The following is a 25130-nucleotide window of genomic DNA, read 5'->3' on the forward strand; positions in this document are numbered from 1 at the left end:
CTTAGTCTGCAGGAGCTCAAAAAGGGGTTGCATTTGCGCTGTTGTGATGGGGAGTGCTGATCGAAGCCAATTGATTTGTCCACAAAGCCGTTGGAGCTCAGTCAGCGTCATGTGATCAGAAACATGGATTTGCGGGCTGGTGGGCCGAATATATTGATGAAAATGAAAGCCTAAGAACTGGAAAGGTGGCTGGGGGTTGACTTTGTCAGGTTGCACTATTAATCCAAGACTTGAGAGGTTTGTCGTAACTGCAGAGAGTAGATCATTGAGAAGTGTTTTAGAACTTGCTGCTAAAAGGTCATCCATATAGTGGATGATGTATGTGTGCTCTGGATGGAACTTAGAGCGTAGCGGCTCAATGGCATGATTGACATAGAGCTGACATATAGTTGGACTGTTCCGCATGCCTTGTGGTAGTACTCGCCATTGGAATCGAAGCGCTGCGCCCTGATTGTTGGTGCGTGGGACTGTAAACGCAAATCGTGGACAGTCTTGCGGGTGAAGAGGGATAGAGAAAAAGCAGTCTTTGATATCGATGGTGGCTGCATGAAAATGCTGAGGGACTGCAGTGGGATGCGGGCAACCAGGCTGAGGTGATCCCATTGGCTTAATATGTTTGTTAATTTCTCGAAGGTCATGAAGGAGGCGGAACTTGCTCGTGTTCTTTTTATTGATGACGAAGACTGGCGAATTGTAGGGACTGGTAGACGGCTCAATATGCCCTGCTTGTAGCTGTTCTTCGACGAGGGCAGAGAGAGCTTGCAGTTTATGAGTTGGCAAGGGCCACTGCTCAACCCAGATGGGCTCCTCTGTGTCCCATTCCAGAGGGATAGGGTCAGGTCTTGAGATGGGAGCAGTGGCCCCTATAAGGGGGGGGGGGGCGGCACAGCTATGAAGGCTTCTGTGGTGATTCGAGCTTTTAGCTGGCTGAGTACATCTCTTCCCCACAGGATGGTTTGGACTGAAGAAAGGACGAGTGGACGAATCTGGCCTTCGTGACCTTCTCGGTCGCTCCAATGCAGAGGCTGGGAGGTTTTCCAGGAGGTAGCAGCTCCCGTGGCGCCGATGACTTGAGGGCCGGTTTCGAGGGGCCAATGATTGAAGGCGGCGATTTCAAAGGGAATACAAGAGATTTCAGCACCAGAGTCTAAGAGCCCTTCAAGCCACTGTCCGTTTATTTTAAGCTCTAAGGAAGGTTTTTGGTGATGTTTGATAGGCATTGTCCACATTAAGGTTTTGGAGCTCTCTGGAGGGCCTCTTGGGGGAGGGGCTGAGGCCTGCCCCGCTGGAAGTTTAAAGGCTGGGAGATACGTTGCGATGAGCGGCAATCGCGGGCCCAGTGATACCCCTTGCCACAGCGCGGGCATGGTGTGGGGGGCCTCTTGGTCTGTGCAGTGCTACGGCAGGGCGGGGAGCTGCCTGTTGAGGGCACTCGCGGACAAAATGACCGGGCTGACCGCATCGAAAGCAGGCAGAAGTGGAGGCAGATGACACAGCCATGGCGGAAGCGAAGGCAGCAGTAAGTGCTTTAGTCTGTGGGTCAATATCTCGACAAGCCAATACCCATTCATGTATTGGCTTATCACGGATAGGAAGAATAACGGCCCGGAAGGGTGCAAGGCACCCATCGAGAATGAGTTCTTTTGCTAACACAAACTGAGCATCTTCATTAGTAATTTTCCGCTGGCATGCTTCTAAAACGCGTGCGACAAATGCTGGAAAGGTTTCTTGCGAGTCTTGAAGCATTTGCGCAAATTTGGTGGACTGCTTGGTAGAAACTAAAGAGAACGATCGCTGGACAAGAGCTTTTACTCGGTGCCAAAACCCTGGATCTATGTTTATATAAGAACGAGGGTCAGCATAGTTGTTAATTCCTGTGTAGGCGTCAGCTGGATCTTGGATACCCGCCTGGACATTTTCTACCACTTGCTTATCAACAGCTACTTGATAGTAAGCACGCCATTCAAGGAACTGGCCTGGCGGAAGGATGGAACGGGCTAGAGAAATCCAGTCATAAGGAAGAGCAAGTTGAACTCCTAACTCTTCTATTAATTGTTGGACATATGGGCTACCTATGCCGTCTTCTTTAACAGCTTTGCGAAGAGTTTTAACTTCTTCGGCTGTGAAGGGAAGCCAAGTCTGAGGGCGTTGCTGCGTGGGCAGCGGGTTGAGCGGGTATAGCTGGGGGGCGGGAGAATGTGCTTCGCTAGAAGCAGGTGGGGAGCTGCTGCCATACGGTGGTGGCGAGGGATGAACGGTAGCAGGAAACAGATGAGAGAATGATGGCTTAGCAGCGTCAAGGCGGCAACAAACTGGCGGCGGGATATTTTTGGGCGCTGGACAAGATGGCGGAGCGGCGACGTCACTTTTAGGCGCCTGCCAAGATGGCGATGTAGTTACGTCATTTTTGGGCGCCGGCCAAGATGGCGGCGAAGTCACGTCATTTCCGGGGGCCGGCCAAGATGGCGGCGAAGTCACGTCATTTCCGGGGGCCGGCCAAGATGGCGGCGAAGTCACGTCATTTCCGGGGGCAGGGCCGGAAGATGACGAGACAGGGAGGGGCGGGTAAAGGTGAGAGGAAGCGCCTTTGTTCCCGCTGGCGGGCTCGGACATAGGTGAAGAAGAAGCCGGAAGTGCGCCATTTTGGGCAGAGGTGGAAGAAAAAGGAGAAAGTCCGCTATTTTGAGGAGCTACTGAAGCGGCTTCTGCGGGCCGTGGGGAGCGCGGGCAGGGAGGTTCGCGCTCGAGAGCGGCGGCGAGCTGGTCAGACAGAGAATTTGGGTCGCCAGGATCATCGGGCTCATAGTCATTGGGTTGCTTAACTGATTTGTCTCGGATGGCTTCTGACGGTGCACCAAGGAGACAGGCGCGTATGGCTACTAGAGCAGGCAGCAGGCCGTGCGGAAAAGACCGCTTTTCATGCTCTATGGCGGAGGTGACTCGATCTATGAGTCGAGAGTATGTGTCTGGGCTCCAGAGCTGGCAAGTGGCGAGCCACGGATTAAGAGGGAGTAGCAGGTCCCAATATTTTTGGAGCTGTTTTAGGGAAACGCGGACTCCATTGGTATCAAGCAGGGCGGCTAAAAGCCGAACCTGAGGGGTATGGTGTGAGGAGAGAGAGGTGCCCATAGTGGGAGAAGAAAAGACGGCGATGGGGTCCCTACCTGGAGAGCTGAAATGGTCGCCAGTAGACAGCAGCAGCAGCAGCAGAGAGGGGCCGGAGGGCGGTGGAAGGAAAGGATCCCGGACGAGCCCCCTGCTGAGTGTTGCTATTCCAAGTTAGCAACCCCTGCTGTGGGCTGCTACTCTAAGTTAGCAACCTACGAGGACCGGGCGGGCTTCCACGGCTCGGCGGTGAGCCCCTAGGCCAACGCGTAGGCCTAGGTTCTCCAGGCATGGGGGACGCGTGGTAAAAACCACGGAGACAGCCTGTGAGAATGAGCTAGTCCAATTTATTGCGGAAATACACTTGATTATATAAGGTCGGGTCAAGGGAGGGGTAGGAATTGGGGCGGGTAAACTACGGGGCGGTAGTGGATAGGCGGAACTGTGCAGGCAGCTATGAAGTAGGCGGTGATTAAGAAAGGGGGCAGATTATGAGTTGGCTAAGTGGACGGGACTGGCGGGAAGGATAGCAACGGCTGGAAAAGGGAGATAACAAAAGCAAGGAGGAGGGGTGAAGGGAGGCAGCAACACTGGCCCACTCAGCAAATACAGCCCTTCAGCTAACTTTCCCCCTGCAGCCCTAAGGAAGCACTGCTTCTCTAAATTTCCACTGCCTCTGACCTTTCTGGGGGGGGGTTTAACAAAGATTGCCTCTGCCTCAGTCCAGGGTGAGCTGAAACAATAGCTGAGCCAGGACCCAGCCATCCAGCTAATCAAAAGCATGATCTGTGATCTACCATGCACACCTGTTCTTGAGGAAGAAGATTTATGGCCTTTCCTGTCACCAGCCAATAGCCAGTGACTGGACCCAGTGGCAGCATACTGCAAGAGTGGGGTGGGCTCTGGTAGCTGCCACATAGGGTGCAATTCACAGTTATTTGCCATAATATATCAGGCTCTTCCTCCCACTTTTCCCTATATGCTGTACAGTGTCCTTCTGGCCTCTGGCACTTCAAAATAATTGTTTCAAATGGTTCCTGCCTGTTTAATAGTTGTTTTTGTGGAAGGAGTGAGTCCTGAAGCTCCCTTCTCTGCCATCTCCCCAGATGTCTCACTTCATTCCTTTTTATAGTGCAGTAACATTCCATTGTATGGATATATTATATTTTGTCTATTCAGCAATGATAGACATCGGAGTCGTTCCCACTTTTTACTATTGTGAGTAGTGGTGCTATGAACATTTGTGTAGAAGATGTATGTGGACATATGTTTTCATTTCTCTAAGGTATATATGTAGGAGTGGAATGGCTGTCATATGCTTAACTGCCAGACTGTTTTCCGAATTCCACTTGTTATCTGTCTTTTGTATTACAGTCATTCTGGTGGGTATCATGTGGTTCCTCATTGTGATTTTGCTTTGCATTTCTTATGTTTAATGATGCTGAGCATCTTTCCTATACTTATTATCCATTTGCATATTTTCTTTGGAAAAGTCCTTTGCCCATTTTTAAGTTGTTTGACTTTTTAAAAAAAAGATTTCTCTCTCCTTCCCCCTTTTGTCTGCTCTCTGTGTCCATTTGTTGTGTGTTCTTCTGTGTCTGCTTGCATTCTTCTCATTTGGCACCAAGAAACTGTCGTTTTTTTGTTGTTGCGTCATCTTTATGCGTCAGCTCTCCGTGTGTGCAGTGCCACTCCTAGGCTGGCTGCATTTTTTTTGCGGGGGCGGCTCTCCTTGCAGGGTGCACTCCTTGCGCACGGGGCTCCCCTACGCCGGGGACACCCCTGCGTGGCACGGCACTCCTTGTGCGCATCAGCGCTGCACGTGGGTCAGCTCATCACACGGGTCAGGAGGCCCTGGGATTGAACCCTGGACCTCCCACGTGGTAGGCGGATGCCCTATCCATTGAGCCCTCACTCCGAAGGCTATGGAAGTCTTTCCACTGGTAGTGGAGGAGGCTAATACCTGCAAGCACACTGCCTATCATGCACCAAGGAAGTTCTATCGAGAGAAGAAATACTTAAGTCTTTAGTAATCCCTCCAAAGCCCGATAATGTGATTCTCCAAAGCAACTAACTTGCCTTGAGAAGGCTGGAATCAAGCAGGAGTCCCTAGTTCTATCTTGGCTGAGTGTGGCTGCACCGTGAAGCCCAGCCGCAGAGGGGCAGGGAGCAAGGGCACTGGGCTGGGAATTAGCACTCCTGCCTTCCCTTAGGAGAGGTGTGGCCAGGGCAAGTCACCAAATATACCTGAGCTGCAGTTTAAATCACAAAGCGAAGGCGCTGGACGAGAGCCCCGGGGACAACATTCTAGAGAGGAATTAGAGTCTAATTATATTAGTGGATCCATCCAGTCCCTAAAATTCTTGGAATGCTAGTTCTTTCAACAAAGTGTAAATTGATATGAAGACAAACTTATACGTAAATAACAGGGTGTATTCTTTTTAGTGTTCCACTTTCTATAAAATCAAGCTTAATGGCTGCTGTATACTCACTTAAAAATATTTTATTAAGCATTAGTTTAAAAATACAAGAATGGAACACCTCAGATTAAATGCTTAAAGATAAAACAAATATCACTATAAATATTGCACTTATAAAATCTCTTTTTTACATCTTCACACAACTCATTTCTAAAATACCCTTTTACAGAGATGTATAAATAAACTGCTTCCAAGCTGTCAACGCTTAATATATTTACTTTGCTATCACTGCACTAAGTCTGCAGGCTTACAGTCAGATTTCTGCTCCTCTCTGTGCAGGCACAGAACTTCCATCTGCGATATCAGAGACCTCATACCTACAGCATGTGAAGAGTAAATTTGTCTGATCTTGGAAGACTTGATATTTACTTTTATAAGACTCTTTCCTACTAAGAGAAATATCTTTCAAAGGCAATGACAGAATGCAGCTTAACTTGACACAGTTCGCTGTTAACACTGCTTGTTTTTCAAGGCATTCAAGAGCTTCTGATTCTTGGTCTTGAACATCATGATGAAACTATTTGGCATGATTTTGCCTCGTCCATCTTCACCCACTTGGCCCATAATAATGTAATTTAAACCTAAAGAAAGAGAATGCAAAATTAAATATTTTTCTTCATGTATATTGGTTTGCAATAACTTAGACAATAACTTGCCTCCAGATAAGTGTTTTACTCTATAAATAATATAATTATACATTTGTAGTATCTGGAATAAAATCTGGCTAGAGATTCTCATTGGCTAAAAAATAAATTCAACTCAATAGCACATTCCAGCTCTGCCAACACAAGGAAACTGCACGGGGTGGTATCTAAAGTCATGCCTGACACTGCAGTGCTGTAGGGCTGGTGTGTTCGCCAAGTGCCCACCACGAACAATGCACTGTGGTAAAGGGAAGGCGTTCCTTCGGCCAGGGTTCCCCAGTGCTCCCTGGCACACCATCCTTGATGGTCTCTCTTAGTCCTTTAACAATTCCAGAACTTCCCACACGTATGCTGACTAATCACCCATTCTCTTCTATTGCTGTTGCCTTGAACTTCCCTCAACGTCTGGCTGTGAGGCCTAGACTGGGACCTGAGCTGCGGTGTACTGGGTTCAATTCTTAAGATTTATATTGCCTCAGAAAAATGTCATATTCTGCCACTTCATTTATTTGCCCCTCCCCCTGTGTGTCATAAGAGAAATATGTGTTTCCTTTCTCCCTCGCATAGGCCTTCTGCTGCAGGTTACCGCTGTCTTCATGGTGGTCGGGAGCCTGTGGAAGCTGGAAGGTGATGCCGTCTCAAGGCTGGGCTGCTAGTATCATTACAAGACCTTACATTACCTAGCTGTGCATTATTTGCTGTTTCTGGCAGTTTTGAAAGAAGTCTTTATCTTTTAAAGTGCCTCTGCTCTTCCCTCGGGAAAGTCAACTTGAACAGCTAGCTTCCTTTCTCTTCCAAATAGTCTAAATTCAGAGCCAGGCTCTTAGGAAGTGGAGAGTCCCTATTTGTGTGTATTTGGTTTGGTTGTGGGAGATGTCTGTTACAAGCCTGAGGAAGGAATGTTTGTTACAAGCTGAGATGGAATCGAGAAAACATAGTACGCTACACAATGAAATACTATGCATCACTACCATTCCAAAGAAAAAGATACATCTGTCTGCAAGTCCTTTAATGGAAAAACGTCTAGATATATATTGTGTGGGGGAAAACATTGCAGTGGAGTATGTATAGTATCATCCCATGTTTGTAAATGTGTGCATGAATGTATGTGCATGCTTTACATGGATAAAAACTTTCTGGAAGGAACTTTTCATGGTACTCCTGGAGAAAAGGAAAGGGAACTTGCACTTTTTGTTTTATACCCTTCTCTGCTTATTTAACCTTAAAAAAAAAAGGAGCACACATTACTTATACTGTTAAATATTATTTTAAAAGTCATGTGCCTCTGACTCGGAGTCACTTTCCTTGTTTTAAAAAAAATAATTTCTCTTAATAAACTCATTTCTATCCACAAATTTAATGGTCCTACCTCTGCAAATAATTCCCAAATCTTTAATTTTAGTCTAGATATACCTTTCTCTTTGACCTTCAGCTCTGCATTTCCCATTATTTACTAGGTATTTTCATCTAAATATAGCATTGGCACTTTAAGTGCAGTAGTTTAAAATCTCTTCCCTAATTGCTCCCTCTGCATCTGTTCCCTACTGAGCCATCGTCCAATGCTTCTTGGACTCATTCATCTTTTTCTTCCTCAGGTTATCAATAACTTGGATTAGAGCCCAATTCTGCCCAAGTCCAAAGGCCTTTCTTCTCTATCAGAAGTGGACAGTGTATTACATTAGCCCTGACTTTACTTCCCCAGAGCAGCTATGACATGGAGAGATCCATGACTTGCTCAGAGGCGCTCTCTGTTGAGCCTTCTGTGTCCTGAGCATCCACGGAAAGGGACTACGGTTTTCCTTCCTGCTCACCTCTTCTGAGAAGAGGGCACTGCTTGCAGACCACAGTGACCTTGGCACTCATGTTCTTGCCCGCCTGCTGAATGGCCAGATTTCCCTCTTTGTAGATGTTGATGATGGAGACCGTGGCATGCAAGCTCCCACCTCGAGTGACAGTTGTGATAACAGTGCCGGCCAATACTGCAGAAGAGAACGTTGAAAAAATAACGGGATAGTGGTAGCAAGTGGAAGCAGAACTGAGAACAATGTTACATTCTTCTAAGTCTGGGATAGGAAAACAATTGTAAAGGGAAGTCCCTACTAGAGCGCTCAGCTTTGGTTCTGTACATTTGTCACTAAAATTCAGGTTAAAAAGGGGGCTATGCAGCCATTCCCTCTTACCCTGGTTGTTAGGTATTGATAACTAGGAGAGAAACCTAGATTCTTACTGGATCACAGTCTATTGCTGAGATGAGGACTCTTCTAAATGTTCTATCCAACATGTGGATAGGATTATGGCCTGTAAGGCTAACTACTCAATAAGGCATTGAATCTTTAGAGGCAATACCATCGTTAGAGCTTGCACGATGGGGGCTTGACCCACAAAACTGTGAGTCCTTGTGTCCTGATGGTGAGTGCCCACCCATCTCTCTGTGCTTCTCCTCCCCACTCTCTGTAGCTACCCTTTCTCCTTGAACAACAAAAAAATCTTCCTCTCATTAGAGGAAACCCATGTCTTCCTCTGAGTCTTTCACATTCTCTTCCTTATCCAACCTGTTTATTGGATTTAACAAGTCAAAATACGGAATTGAGGTATAATTTAAAACATTTCCTTCCTACAAAAACTAGGAAAATTCAGTTGCCTTTCATTATGTAATTCTCTTTTTTTCAATCATGATATTCTATAAAGAAAAGAGTCTCACCTCTGAGCCAATGGAAGGAACGATGATGCAATGTTTATAAAAGGGGTGTCTTTTAACATTTTAGGGGGACAATTCCTCGTGTACAAGATTGAGCCTCGCATTGAAAGACTTTTTACAGCCCTGCTCCTACCCATAAAAGCTATTAGCAACCCTCAGTTATTGTGACAACCCAAAAGTGCCCCTAGAGGGCATTATCAACTCCAGTTGAGAACCAATGGGCCACCAGTGAGAGTATTTGGTCATTTCACCATATAATTGAGTCATAACTCAATGGGATGACAAGTTTTGGACTTGACTAATACCACTCCTTTAGGATAAAGGGAGCTCTCACTGCTTACTCACTGTGCAAAACTCTTAAAATGAGAAGTCTGATCATGCCTTACTTTGACTCCTGGTGATGTGTCTTCACTGCAAAATGTGAGACTATAGCTAAGTGGCATCAGTTGACTCCCAAGGGACGGGGGGGGCGGGCAGTAATTTCTGAAGCTCGACACCTGGTCCTATCTGTTTTCAGTTTTTATGCCAGCTATTGGAATTTCAGCACGCACATGCTATTAACATTTAGGACTCCAGATTGTTCAAGGTCTTCGTATGTTCACAATGTACAGCTCATTTGGGCATGTAGACAGTTACCAATTTAGGACACAGAGAAGACAAGGAAATCCTCTTCTGGGGCGGTCCTTTGTTTTGGGTAACCTGTTTAGGCTGTAGCAACTTTATTTCCCTGGTAAGATTTTTTCTTTTTTAATTTCTCTTTAAGCTTTTAAAAATAACCAAAATTAAATTTAGCATCTTTCACTCTGAAGTGATTTTCACAGAGGCTTTTGCTCTGACGTGATTTTCACAGAGAGTGTCATTTTTTAATGTAAAGATCTCTTAAAAATTCTAAATCATTAAGTAATGTCTCCTCAGCTTCCAATTTATAAGATTTTCCAAATAGATGCCAGATTTCCAAGCTTTAATTTAATACTTTGGAAGGACGCTGCAGAGAAAATACTTGAATTTCTTCTTATAGAGGCTGCTTCTGAATGTAACTTAAGATGTTTCTAATTTACTTAAGCTGAATTACAAATGTGTGAAAAAATTCTCAATACATGAAAAATATGTGAGGAAAAATATATACAGGTTTTTTCAGGAATACTCTGCCAACCAGAGTGCCCAGAGTAGCAGTGTCATGTAGCAGGAGTTAATTTAAGTTTATGTGATAAAAAGCATATTTCCATATGTTATGTATAACATTTTTCTCAGTTGTGAAATTTAGCAATTCTAAGAACACAGATCAACACACCCTAGTGTGTAGAAAAATATTTTCTTGGGTAAATGGACAGTACTGTTGACCTTTCACCATTAACTTTCTTTCCCTAAGACTTTCATGGCAATTCCTTTGAGATTAAGCATGCAGTCTCGAGTTTCTATTTAGAGAGAAAAGGCTGGTTTTCATTTCTTACCAAAGTTGCTTGAACAATAATTGCTCTCCAGAGTCCCAGTTCGTCTACACTTTTGTTGGCACAGGGCCACAGTGGGTTTTAAACCTTAATTCAAAGAAGAAATATATAAGATTCAGGAAAATTAATTAAGTATAATTAATGTTTATATCTGAAACTATCCATTTAAAATCCTCCCCCCCGCTTTACCCACTGGACATCAGTATGTTACTGCAATGAAATCATTAACAGCCATGTCAAAGAAATTCTTCATGCTACCCTACTGCCCTAATATCCTCAGGGTGACTCAATACCCTCTGATGATTTTTAAACTTGAGATCAAAGATAATCCAAATTTAGCCCTGTTATCTTTTTATATAACTAACATTGTAACCAAAAAAATCTATATCATCTGTCTGTGCCCTGCTTAGAAAAACCTATTACAACAAATCTGATGTTCACATGAGGATGGAGGGAACTTGCTTGGTGTATGTAAAATATAATACAATTGCCCATATGTGAATAATACAGGTATTTAGAAACATTGCTCACCTTTAAAGTGTGTTACATGTGTAATTAGATACAACAATCCCTATTATTTTTTATTTTCTAGTCTCTTCTTTTTCTTTATTTTTATGTAACTTTTTTTTAAATTAGAGAAATTATGGGTTCACAGAAGAATCATGTATAAACTACAGGATTTCCATATACCCCCTATTATTAACACCTTGCATTGGTGTGATATATTTGTTACAATGATGAAAGCACTGTTTTATAATTGTACTATTAGCTATACTCCATAGTTTAACTTAGGGTTCACTGTGTAATGCAGTTTTCATTGATTTAAAAAAAATTATTCTATTACCACATCTTTAACCCTTTTTATCCACATTCAGATATATATTTCAGTGCTGTTAACTGCATTCACAATGTTGTGCTAGCATTACACCATCCACTACTAAAACATTTCCATCATTCCAAATAAGAACGCTGTTCATTTTAAGTCTTAACTTCCCATTCCCTATCCCCTGGTAACCTACATTCTAGATTCTGACTCTATGAGTTTGCTTATTCTAATTGTTTCAAGTCAGTGAGTTCATACACTATTTTTCCATTTGTTTCTGGCATATTTCAGTCAACATGGCATATTTCAGTCTTCCAGGTTCCCCCATACTGTCCCATGTACCAGAATTTCATTCCTTTTTACAGCTGAATAATATTCCATTGTATGTACATACTACATTTTGTTTATCCACTCATCAATTGATGGACACTTGGGTTGCTTCCATCTTTTGGCATAGTGAAAAATGCTGCTGTGAACACTGGTGTGCAAATATCTGTTTGAGTCCCTGCTTCCAATTCTTTTGGGTATATACCTAGTAGTGGGACTGCCAAGAACAATGGTAGTCCCAGATTTAGCTTTTTGGGGTCCCAAACTGTTTTCTACAGTGGCTGTACCATTTTACATTGCCACCAGCAATGAATGCGTGTTCCTATTTCTCTACATCTTCTCCAATAATTATAATTTTCTGGGTTTTTTTTTGTTTTTTGTTTTTTTAAAATAGTAGCCATTCTAATGGATGTGAATGGTAACTCGCTGTAGTTTTGATTTGCTTTTCCCTGATGGCTAATGATGTTGAGTATTTTCTCATGTGCTTTCTGGTCATTTGCAGATCTTCTTTGGAGTGATGTCTATCCAAGTCTTTTGCGCATTTTTAAATTGGGTTGTCATTTTTTAAGTTGAAGCATTTCTTTATTCTGGATATTAGTCCTTTATCAAATATGTAGTTTCCTAATATTTTCTCCTTAATGTAGGTTGTTGTTTTACTTTCATAATAAAGTCCGTTGAAGCTCAAAAGTTTTTAATTTTGGTGAGATCCCATTTTTTGTTTTGTTGCTTGTGATTTGGGTATAACATTTAGGAAAACATTGCCTACCACAAGTCCTGAAGATGCTTCCCTATGTTTTCTTCTAGGAGTCTGATAGTTCTGTCTCTTATATGTAGGTCTTTGATCCATTTTGAGTTGATTTTTATATAAGGTGTGAGGTATGGGTCCTCCATCATTCTTAATGCAAGTGGATATCTGTTTTCCTGCCACCACTGTTGAAGATACTTTCTTCCCCCAACTTTGTGGTCTTTACCCCTTTCCTAAAAGTCATTTGACTATAAACGTAAGGGTTCATTTGTGAGCTCTCAATTTGATTCCATTGGTCTATATGTCTGTCCTTATGCCAGTATCATGCTGCTTTGATTATTGTGGCTTTATAATAAGTTTTAAGATTGGGAAGTGTGAGTTCTCCAACTTGTCTTCTCTTTCAAAATGATTTTGCCTGTCTGGATCCCCTTAACCTTTCATATAAATTTGATGATTGGTTTTTCTCTCTCTGCAAGAAGGATGTAAAGATTTTGATTGTATTGTGTTAATCTGTACATCACTTTGGGTAGAACTGACATCTTAACAATATTTAGTTTTCCATTTATTTACGTTTTCTTGCAGTGTTTTGTGGTTTTCTATTATACAAGTCCTTAATACCCTTGGTTAGATTTATCCCTAGATATTGGATTGTTTTTAATTGCTATTGTAATGGAATTTCCCCCTTGATTTATTGTCCTAATTATTCATTACTTGTGTCTAGAAACATTACTGATTTTGGAATGTTGATTTTTTTTTTAAAGATTTATTTTTTATTTATTTCTCCCCCCCTCCCCATTTTCTGCTCTCTCTGTCCATTCACTGTGTGTTCTTCTGTGTCCGCTTACATTCTTGTCAGCAGCACCAGGAATCTGTGTCTCTTTTTGTTGCTTCGTTTTGCTGCATCACCTCTCCATGTGTGCGGCACCACTCCTGGGCAGTCTGCACTTTTTTCGCATGGGGCAGCTCTCCCTGCAGGGCACACTTCTTGCGTGTGGACTCCCCTAGGCAGGGACACCCCTGCATGGCACAGCACTTCGTGCACACGTCAGTATTGCGTGTGGGCCAGCTCACCACACGGGTCAGGAGGTCCTTGGTATCGAACCCTGGACCCTCCATATGGTAGGTGGACACTCTATCAGTTGAGCCAAATCCACTGCAAGCATTACTTGTAGGGCAGGTCTAATAGTGATGTACAAATTCAACTATTGTTTGTCTGGGAATGTTTTAATCTCTCCCTCACTTTTCATTCATCTCAAGATATCTACTAATTTCTCCTGCAATTTCTTCTTTGACCCACTAATTGTTTAGGAGTGAGTTGTTTAGCCTCCACATATTTGCAAATTTTCCTCTTTCCCACCTACTATTCATTTCCAGCTTCATTCCATTATGATCTGAGAAGGTGCTTTGTATAATTTCAATCTTAAATTTATTGAGAGTTATGTTGTGGCATAGCATATGTTCTATCCCAGAGAAAGATGCATGAGCACTTGAGAAGAATGTATAACCTGCTGATCTGGGGTGCAAAGTTCTGAGTATGTTTCTCAAGTCCAGCATATTCATCATATTGTTCAAATTCTCTGTTTCCTTGTTGATCTTCTGTCTGGTTGTTTTATCTATTGATGTGAGTGGCATGTTGAAGTCTCCAACGATTATTGTAGAGATGTCTATTTCTCCTTTCAGTTTTGCCAGACTTTGCCTCATGTGTTTTGGGGCGCCCTGGTTAGGTGTATAGATATAGGACTGTTACTCCTTCCTGATGGGTCATCCCTTTTATTAATATATAATGGCTTTCTGCATCTTTTACCACTATTTTGCATTTAAAGTCTGTTTTGTCTGACATCAGTATAGCTACTTCTTCCCTCTATTGTTTGCTATTTATGTGAAATATCTTTCTCCAACCTTTCACTTTCAGTCTGTTTGCATCCTTGGGTCTAAGGTGAGTGTCCTGCAGACAGCATATGGATGGCTCATGTTTTTTTTATCCATTTTGTCAGCCTATGTCTTTTGATTGGGTAGTTTAATCCATTAACAGTCATTGCTCTTACTTCAACCATTTTATCATTTGGCTTTCATTTGTCATATCTTACTTTGGTCCTTCTTTTTACCTTTTTTGTTACCCTTTCTAATAGTCTTCACTTCTACATTCTCCTCCAAGCCTCTTTCTCTTCTCTTTTCTTTCCTGGCTCCAGAATTCCTTTAAGTGCTTCCTACAAAGCTGGATTCTTGGTTACAAACTCTGTTTCTGTTTATCTGTGAATATTTTAAATTCACTGTCATAACTGAAGGATAGTTTTCCTTGATAAATAATTCTTGGTTGGCAATTTTTCTCTTTCAGTACCTAAATTATATCATACCACTGCCTTCACAGGACCATGATTTCTGAAGAGAAATCCACACTAAGTCTTATTGGACATCCTTTGTATGTTATTGTTTCACTTTTCCCTTGCTGCTCTCAGAATTTTCTCTTTATCTTTGGCATTTGGCATTCTGCATATTATGTGCCTTGGGGTAGGTGTATTTAGATTTATTCTAATGGGAGTAAACAGTGCTTTCTGGACATGTATATTCATGTCTTTAACGGGAGTTGGGAAATTTTTGGCCATTATTTCCTCAAATACTATTTTTGCCCCGTTCCCTTCTCTTCTCCTTCTGGAACTCCCATGACACATATATTGGTGCACTTCATGCTATATTCCACTCCCTGAGCCCCTGCTCATTTTTTTCAATTCTTTTCTGTCTCTGTTCTTGTGTCTTTTCAATTTCAGTTGTTCTTTCCTCTATGCCACTGATTCTTTCTTCCATGATTTCAAATCTGCTGTTGTGTACCTCTACTGTGTTTTTAATCTCATTTATTGTCTTTCATTACCATCAGCTATTATTTTTTTATCCAAGATTTCAAATTTTTCTTTGTGCTCACCAAGTATCTTCTTAACATCTTTTTTAATCCCCCCCTTGTGACTTTTTGCATGCTGTCTGCTCTGTGTCCATTTCACTGTACGTTTTTCTGTGTCTGTATTTATTTTATTTTTTCCTCCCCCCCTTGTGGCTTGCTTGCTGTCTGCTCTCTGTGTTCATTTGCTGTTGGCTCTTCTGTGTTCTTGCTTGTCTCCCTTCTTTTGTTGTGTCACCTTTGCTGAGTCAGTTCTCTGTGGCATCTGTGGGCCAGGCACCACTCCGCCGCATGCAGGTGAGCCTGCCTTCACAAGGAGGCCCTGGGATGTGAACTGAGGGCCTCCCATATGGTAGACAAGAGCTCATCTGATTGAGCCACAGCCGCTTCCCCTTCTTAATGTCTTTTATTTCTTTACCCATGTTATCCTTCAACTCCATGATTTGGTTTAGGAGATTTGTATGAATCTCACTGATTAGCTGTTTCAAGTCCTATGTCTCATCTTGAGCTTTGATTTGTTTCTTTGCTGAAGTCATATCTCCCTTTTTCTTAGTGTGGCTTGTAATTTTTCCAACAACTTGGCATCTGATTCTGATCCTGAGTTTACACTGATGTTCAGTTTTTCTCTCTTGCCTAGGTATTTACTGTTAAGTAGCTGTGTGCTACCACTGTTCTTTGACTCTTGGTTCAACTTATTCTAGATATTAGGATTGGCTCTATTTAACTGCTCAAACCAGGGTTAAGTACCCAGTAATGGGGTGCAGGCCAGTTTCCAAGGGGTTTGGAGAGACTGGGCCAGTAAAGGCACCTGATTGCCTCTTTTACTTACTATTATTTTTCCCTTCTTTTCATGCACTTTTCTGGTCTACCAGTAGATGGCGTTCTCTGATGGCCCTCTCAGCTCAGACCCCAGGTGCTAGGGGGCAATGCAACTCTGAGGAGGGCAGGAAGTACAGAATCAATGTCCTCAGGGCAGGTCAAGCCTCACAAACAAACTTTCTCAGAAGCTGTTCTCCTTTGGCCAGCTGGGCACATTCTCCCTCCCTCTGCCTCCTCAGCCACCAGCCCATGGCAGTAAGGAGGGTGTTTGAGAGGGCAAATTATCTTTAGCTCTTTGCTGGCTCTCAGGTGACATGTGGCTATGTCTGGAAACATCTACTGGCATTTAGGGGGTAGAAGCCAGTGATGCTACGAGACACCTGACAATGCACAGGACAACAAGGAATTGTCCAGCCCAAATGTAAAGAGTGCTGAGGTTGAGAAACCCTGGGTTAACAAAAATGAAAATATTTAATCCTCATTATCATCATTTCAACATATTTCAAAATATTTGCAAATTATTCACTTATATGTAGCAATATACTGGGAAGAATCAAAGGATAGAAGCGGTCACAGAAGAACACACAGTGAATGGACACAGAGAGCAGACAACTGGTGGGGGAAGGAAGGGAGAGAAATAAATAAAAAATAAATCTTTAAAAAAAACTGTTACAGATGTACTTTTTGGATAAGAATTTGCAATTGTAATATTGCTCATATAATGTGTTCATCCAACTCCTCTGTTAATTTCTATTTATTTACTCTTAATTTGTACCCCTACATGTATATAAGAGCTTAAATGTATACTTTTCAAAAAGAGATGGAGCTTAGGAAACATTTAGAGAGAGAGATATCATTGTTACAGAAGTTGGTGACCTCAATTTGGCACTAAATTTACCTAATTAACCAAGTCAGAAAGAAGTGATGGTGGTTCTCCCTGTTTGATGAAAGCAAGCATCCTTTCACGTGGACCACTGGAGAACAGCTCTCTCTTAGCCGCAGAATGCAGTCTGGGGTTGGGTGGGTGTCCCATACTGATCGTTCTCTCCCTTTGGCAGACCCCTGCTCTCTTACCCTTATGTCATCAGCTACACCACCCTACCCTTCCTCCTCTTACAATCTTCCAGCAACCTGCACTCTCCATCCTGGCCACCTGGCTCACAGTCTTCCTCTCCATGTGTTCCTGCAACCATCCCTGTGGCTCAACCTCCTCAGGGACTATCCCCCTCAGTCCAATGGCCTCAACCTCCCCAGGAACTTTCCCTCTGCTCCATCTCAGATAGTGGTTCCCACACTCACATGGCCTCCTTCTAAAGTCTTTCATTGCCAGACTCTCACATTTAGATGCCCTATTATCCAGTATAGCCCCCTCTCCTCCTTTTTTCCTCATCTTTGGAGGTTCAGTACATTTCCCTCAATCCATCAATCTTGGCCTGTCTCTACTCTCTTAATTATTCCACTTAGTTTCCATGGTCCACTATTGCAATTATTTTTATGACAATACCTTAAATTCCCTCACCCCTCTGTGTTTTCACAGTTCTTAACTGGTCAAACCTCAACCCTGTAGGAGACTCCATTTTTTCTGTGTCTGCAACCAGGCAGCTGAGTGTACTACTGGGACTCTCAGCAAAGTGACAGGCTGTTTTGTTGATCAACTCACTCTCCAATCTCCACAGGTGTTTTTCAAGTTCTTTCTCATTCTCCTAACCTTCAGTGCTCCCACTTTCCTTCCCAGCCTCAGTAGGTGACCTTGCGTATTTTTCTATGGAGAATAGAGGCCATAGCGGAAAAAGTCCCCACGACACTGAACAAACTGTCAACTCATCTTTATCTGTGCCCTCGGTCTTCCTTCCCTCCCCTGGCAGAGGGGGTTGCCTCTCTCCTGTCTAAGGTCAACTCTTTGGCCTCTGGAGGACAGGCCCTCCCACCTTTGTAGAAAGCTTGCTTTCATTCACTCCCAACTTCTCCTGAGGCAATCTCATTCCAGATTATGGCTTCGATTATCATCTTTATGTTGATGATCCTAAAATTTATATCTTTTGCCCAAATCTCTCTTCTGGCCTGGAGATCCATTTATCTGACTGCCCACATGACATCTCCACTTAAATGTCTCTTAAATGTCTCACAGACGCCTCAAACCCAACAAGCTCGAAGAGTAACTCGTAAATCCACCCCAAGCCCATTTCTCTATTTCAGTGAGTGGTAACACCATCCATCCAATTGTGCAAGCCAGGGACCTGCGTGGAGACATTTTTGGCACCTCCCCAAATCTACTTAGTCCAATTAATCACCACAGCCTGTACTATCTCCTGCTCGTTTCTTGAATATTCTGTATTTCTGCCAAAGGACAGTTCATCTGGGCAACCACAAAAAACTGCTGATCCTCATGACCCCTATTATCCAGTCACTTCTTAGTGGCCACAGTGATCTTTGTAAAATGCAAACCTGATCCTGAGCTTTGCTTAAAACTACCATCATCACATACAAGGGATGCCCAGTGAGACTTAGTGCGGATTTCTCTTCAGAAACCATGGAGGTGAGAAGACAGTGGTATGATACAATTAGGATACTGAAAGAAAAACTGCCAGCAAGACTCTTTATCCAACAAAACTGTCCTTCAAATATGAAGGTAAGTATAAAATACTCACAAGCAAACAAACTAAAAGAGTTTGCAAAAAAAAAATTTTTTTTTCTACCTTTACAAGAATTATTAAAGGAATCCTTAAAACCTGAAATAAAAAGACAGGAAAGAGAGGCTTGGAGGAGAGTATAGAAGAAAGAATTAGCAGAAAGGATAACTAAAGAGTGAAAAGACAGACAAACATATGACATGACATATGAAAACCAAGGAATAAAATAGTGGAAATAAATATAAAGTATATTTACAGGAATATTTTGAATGTGAATGGATTAAACTCCCCAATCAAAAGATACAGGCTGACAGAATGAATAAAAAACCACAAACCATCCATATGCAGCTTATAAGAAACTCATCTTAGACCCAGGGATACAAAATGGCTGAAAGCGAAAGGGTGGACATACTTTATGCAAATAGTAACCAAAAAAGAGCAGGGGTAGCTATACTAATATTAGACAAAACAGACTTTAAATGCAAAAAAGCTATAAGAGATACAGAAGGCCATTATATATTAATAAAATGGACAATCTAACAGGCAGATATAATAGTCATAAATATCTATACACCTAACCAGGGTGTACCAAAATACATGAGACTAACTCTGGCAAAACTGAAGGGAGAAACAGACATCTGTAAAATAATTGTTGGAGACTTCAACACCCCACTCACATCATTAGATAGACCAATTAGAAAGAAGATCAACAAGGAAACAGAGAATTTGAACAATATGATAAATGAGTTAGACTTAACAGACATATATAGAATACTGCATCCAAACTCAGCAGATTATACATTTTTCTCAAGTGCCCATGGATCTTTCTCCAGGATGGACCACATGTAAGGGCACAATATAGCTCCCAATAAATATAAAAAGATTGAAATTATACAAAGCACCTTCTCAGATCATAATGGAACGAGACTGGAAATTCATAATAGACAGGAAAAAAGTAAATTTGCAAATATGTAGAGGCTGAACAACACACTCCTGAATAGTCAGTCAAAGAAGAAATTGCAAGTGAAATCAAATCATTAAATATATTGAGACAAATGAAAATGAAAACACAACTTATCAAAATTTATGGGATACAGTGAAGGCAGTCTTGAGAAGGAAATTTATAGCTCTAAATGCCTATATTAAAAAAGAAAGAACTAAACTCAAAGATTTAACTGTACAACTAGAGAAACTAGAAAAAGAAAAGCAAACCAATCTCAAAGCCAGCAGAAGGAAAGAAATAATAAAGACTAGAGCAGAAATAAATGAAATTGAGGGAAAAAAAAATAGAGAAAATCAACAAAGCCAAAAGTTGGTTCTTTGAGAAGATCAATAAAATTGACAAACCCCCAACTAGATTAACAAAGAAAAAAAGAGAGAAGATGCAAATACAATCAGAAATGAAAGGGGGGAAGTTATGACTGACCCCACAGAAATAAAAAGAATCATAAGAGGACATTATGAGAAACTGTATGCCAACAAACTAGACAACCTAGAAATGCACAAATAACCTATGTTGACACTAAAAGAAATACAAGAACTTAATAAACCAATCACATATTTTATTTTTTAAAGATTTACTTATTTTATTTATTTCTCTCCCTCTCCCCCCCCCTCAGTTGTCTGCTCTCAGTGTCCATTTGCTGTGTGTTCTTCTGTGACAACTTCTATCCTTATCAGCGGCACCGGGAATCTGTGTTTTTCTTTTTGTTGCGTCATCTTGTTGTGTCAGCTCTCCATGTGTGCAACACCATTCTTGGTCAGGCTGCACTTTCTTTCGCACTGGGCAGCTCTCCTTATGGGGCGCACTCCTTGCGCGTGGGGCTCCCCTACGCGGGGGACACCCCTGCGTGGCACGGCACTCCTTCTGTGCATCAGCACTGCGCATGGGCCAGCTCCACACAGGTCAAGGTGGCCCGGGGTCTGAACTGCAGACCTCCCATGTGGTAGGCGACACCCTATCCATTTGGCTAAGCCCTCTTCCCAGCCAATCACATTTAAAGAGATTGAATCCATCATCAAAAATCTCCCAGCAAAGAAAAGCCCAGGACCAAATGGCTTCACAGATGAATTCTACCAAGCATTTCAAAAGAATTAAAACCAATACTGATTAAACTCTTCCAAAAAATTGAAGAGGAGGGAAAATTACCCAACACATTTTATAAGCCAACATCATCCTAATACCAAAGCCAGATAAAAATACTACAAGAAAAGAAAATTACAGACCAATCTCTCTAATGAACAAAGATGCAAAAATTCTCAACAAAATACTTGCAAATCGAATCCAACAGCATATCAAAAGACTTACACATCACGACCAAGTAGGATTTATTCCTGGTATGCAAGGATGGTTCAACACAAGAAAGTCAATTAACGTAATACATCACATTAACAAATTGAAGGGAAAAAAACTGCATGGCCATCTCAACTGATGCAGAAAGGTCATTCAACAAAATCCAGCTTCTTTTTTTTTTTTTTTTAATAAAAACACTTCAAAAGGTAGGAATAGATGGAAAATTCCTTAACCTGATAAAAGGCATTTATGAAAAACCCACAGCCAACATTGTATTCAATGGGAAAGGTTGAAAGCTTTCACTCTAAGATTGGGAACAAGACAAGGATACCCACTGTCACCACTGTTGTTCAGTATTGGACTAGAAATTCTACCTAGGGCAATTAGACAAGAAAAAAAAACTAAAGGCATCCAAATAGGAAAAGAAGAAGTAAAACTCTGTTTGCAGATGACATGATCCTGTACTCAAAAAATCCTGAAGTATCCATGACAAAGCTACATGAGCTAATAAATGAGTTCAGAAAAGTGGTAGGATACAAGATCAACACACAAAAATCAGTAATGTTTTTGTAAACTAGTACTGAACAATTTGAGGAGGAAATCAGGGGGAAAATTCCATTTACAATAGCAACAAAAAGACCCAAATACCTAGGAATTAATTTAACCAAGGAAATATAGGACCTATATGCTGAAAACTACAAACAATGCTAAAAGAAATTTAAAAAGACCTAAACAAATGGAGACATTCCATGTTCATGGATTGTAAGATGTCAATCTTACCCAAACTGATTTATAGATTCAGTGCAATACCAATCAAAATTCCAAGAACTTACTCTACAGAATTAGAAAAGGCAATTACCAAATTAGGGAAAATGCACCCAAATAGCCAAATGCATGCTAGAAAAGAAGAGCGATGTGGAAGGAATTTCACTGCCTGACCTTGACACATAAAAAGCAACAGTGGTCAAAACAGCATGGTATTAGCATAAAGACAGACATATCAATCAGTGGAATAGAATTGAGAGTCCAGAAATAAACCCTCACCTCTACAGTCAATTGGGTTTTGACAAACCTATCAAGTCCATTTTAATGAGACAAAGCAGTTTTTTCAACAAATGGTGTTCGGAGAACTGGAATCTATAACCAAAAGAATGAAAGAGGACCCCTATCTCACTCTCTATAGAAGAATCAACTAAAAAAAATAGATCAAAGACATAATATAAAATCCAGGACCACAAAACTACTAGAAGAAAATGTAGGGAAATATCTTCAAGACCTTGTAGTAGAAGCACACACAACAAAAGAAAAAATAGATAAATGGGAAATCCTCAAAATTAAACATTTTTCTCCTCACAGGACTTTGTCAAAAGGGTAAACAGGCAGCCAAATCAATGGGAGAAAATATTTGGAAACGTGTCAGATAAGGGTTTAATATCCAGAATATATAAAGAGATGTTACAACTCAACAAAAAGACAAATGACCCAATTAAAAAATGGGCAAAGACCTGAATAGACATTTATCCCAAGAACAAATACAAATGGTAAAAAACACATGAAAAAAATGCTCAACATCACTCATGATTAGGAAATGCAAAACTACATTGAGATATCATTTCACACCTATCAGAATGGACACTAATAAAAAGAGAACTATAAGTACTGGAGAAGATTTGGAAAGAAAGGAACCCTTATTTCTGGTTGGTGGGAATGTAGAATGGTGCAGCCACTGTGGAGGACTGTTTGGCAGTTCCTAAGGAAGTTGAATATAGATTTGCCACATGACCCTGCAATACTACTATTGGGTATATACCCAGAAGAACTGAGAGCAGTGACTTGAACAGACACCTGCACATCAATGTTCATAGCGGCACTATTCATGATTGCCAGAAGTTGGAAACAACCCAGGTGTCCATTAATGGATGAACAGATAAACAGTGGCATTCTCACACTATAGAATATTATATAGCTGTAAGAAGAAATGAAGTCGTAAAGCATATGACAGTATGGATGTACCTGGAGGACATTATGTTGAGCAAAGCAAGCCAGACACAAAGGACAAATACTGAAAGATTGTGCTCCTATGAACCAAATATATTGTGTAACATATTGTATGATTTAAAAAAATTTGTATGTATCCAGTACATTTAATTGAGAAATGGAGATTTTTAACTGTTTTATTTTTTAATTGCTTATATTTTTAATAAAGTTTAAAAAACAGAAATAAAGTTTTAAAATAGAAAAAAAAACTATCATCAACTTCCCCAGCACTTGGTATTAAAAAAAAAAAAACAAAAGTACTTAGCCCAAGGACAGAGGAGGCCGGGTCTGACGATAGAGCTAAAGAGGGACAAAGCATGAAGGGGTTTCCATACCACGTGAAGGAGCCTGGGGGCCTGTGCTGTCTCTGTTCATTATCGTATCTACTAGTCATATAAGGCTATTTAGATTTAAATTAAATTTAAAAGCTAAAAAATCCATTTCTCAGTCTCACTAGCCATGTTTCAAGTGCTAAATAGCGGCTACTGTATTGGACAGCACAGCTACAGTGAATTTAAGTGGGAGAATGCCATGGTCTGTGTGCGGTGGTGGGGCATGCAGTGGGGTAAGAGCAAGGAGAAGTCAAAGATGGCCCTAAAAGCGTGCGTGCTGTGGACCAAGCTTGGTGGAGAAGCGGGTTTAAGCAGAAAACAAGGTGATAAAAATGAGTTCAATTTGACATGCTTTCATTAAACGTCTAGCAGTCACAAATGTCTGGGAGATCATTGCAAATTCATGTTTGCGGTTCCACAGAAAGTTTAGAAATGGAGGTAAAAGCTAGGAAACCATAAGTCTCATGGGTGAGGCCAGATAATTCACTGGAAAGAACAAGGACACCAGCGTGAAACAAAATGAACTGGAGAAACGCGGCAGTAAATAGGAGGCAGGACATGTCCAGGCCACAAGATGGCACACTTGTGGAGAGCTCAGAAAAACTGGCCCTTCCAGAGCAGGAGGCTGCACTGCCCCCCCAGGGTACGTGCAGAACGCTGCGGGCGTTACAGCTAGGCTTATTTCTTCCCTTCCCATTTTTAACTCCTCTCTAGATTTGGATTGTAGGTCTGAGACCTAAAATCCCAGTGGGTGGAGCTGACAAGATGTAGTGACTAGATAATAGGGACCAACCTCTGCCTCTCCGTTTTTCAGATCAAATACATGTCCTTGAGCAGAGTCCAATCTACTTCTGTATCATATGGAGGCTGGCACTGGTTATACCAAGGCGTATCGATATCGCTACATAGAATACATTTTTGATTTATTCCTACTTGAAAAAATGGCATTTTTCAATAACACATTTTGGAGAGAAGAAAAAAGAGCCTGAGGCAATATTGGCAGATGTGTAACAGGCAATTATCAAGGCTAAAATATCAATGTATCTAAAACTTTAAACTAAAATACTACATCTATGTAATAAAAAGAAAACCATAATTTTGTAAGTGCCAGGGGGAAAAAATGTAATGATCTGTGCCTATAAGAGGTTTCCTAGTAATTTTTAAGTGGTGATACTTTTTTTTTTAGGTGACATTTAAAACTTAGTTAATGAGGAGTCTCCCACCATATGCCTTTCTTTTATTAATGGAGTCAGTATTCTCTTCCATAATTTTTCATCTTATTCAAAATATTTAGTTTCAAAAAGTACTTTGCTCCCATTTATTTTCTTTTATTTCAAAAAAATTTTTCTTATACTACTACACAAACTTCAAAACAGGAAAACTTACCAGCAGTTATGGGGAGTGTCGTGGTAATAGGTGGTGCTGTCGTCGCAGGCAATTTTTTTGGCCTGAATTTGTAGTGACCAATAAATCCATCTGCAGTTAAACTTAAGTCTGATAAAAACTGAATAAGAAGTTCATTTTGCTCAGATATAATTGGCCTAAAAGAAGAAAAGCATGTTTTTTTTTTAAAAAATTATATATTATAAAACTTTAAGTGGTATTTCTCGGCAATATGAACTTTTCTAGCTTTCAATTTCTGGCAATAAGTTATTGTTTGTTTAAACTTGAAGGCTAAACGTAACACTTCAGAAGGTGAAAGTCTCAGCTAAATATTAGGTAAACTGCCACATTCCATCTTCACAACAACCCTGTTATTATCCCCTTCTTACAGAATCGGCAACTGAAGTTCAGAGAGTTAAAGGGATTTGCCTAAGGCCCCACAACTCTAGTATGTGGAAGGTTCAGGATTTGAATCC

The 25130-nt window shown here is 41.3% G+C and overlaps 1 protein-coding gene across 1 annotated transcript in view; it reads right to left on the minus strand.

Annotated features, from left to right (window-relative positions):
• Positions 1-5590: 5590 nt before the first annotated feature.
• The window catches only part of PCOLCE2 (procollagen C-endopeptidase enhancer 2), an 80755-nt gene continuing 61215 nt past the window's right edge, over positions 5591-25130 (minus strand). The window contains exons 6-9 of the mRNA XM_004462024.5: positions 24658-24812; positions 10379-10462; positions 8041-8208; positions 5591-6166 (exon numbers count right to left, since the gene is read on the minus strand). Coding sequence (XP_004462081.1) covers positions 6036-6166; positions 8041-8208; positions 10379-10462; positions 24658-24812 — 538 coding nt within the window. The 3' untranslated portion in view covers positions 5591-6035. The remainder of the gene's footprint in view (positions 6167-8040; positions 8209-10378; positions 10463-24657; positions 24813-25130) is intronic.

The sequence above is a fragment of the Dasypus novemcinctus genome, chromosome 4 (assembly GCF_030445035.2).
Source record: "Dasypus novemcinctus isolate mDasNov1 chromosome 4, mDasNov1.1.hap2, whole genome shotgun sequence".
Classification (NCBI taxonomy): domain Eukaryota; kingdom Metazoa; phylum Chordata; class Mammalia; order Cingulata; family Dasypodidae; genus Dasypus; species Dasypus novemcinctus.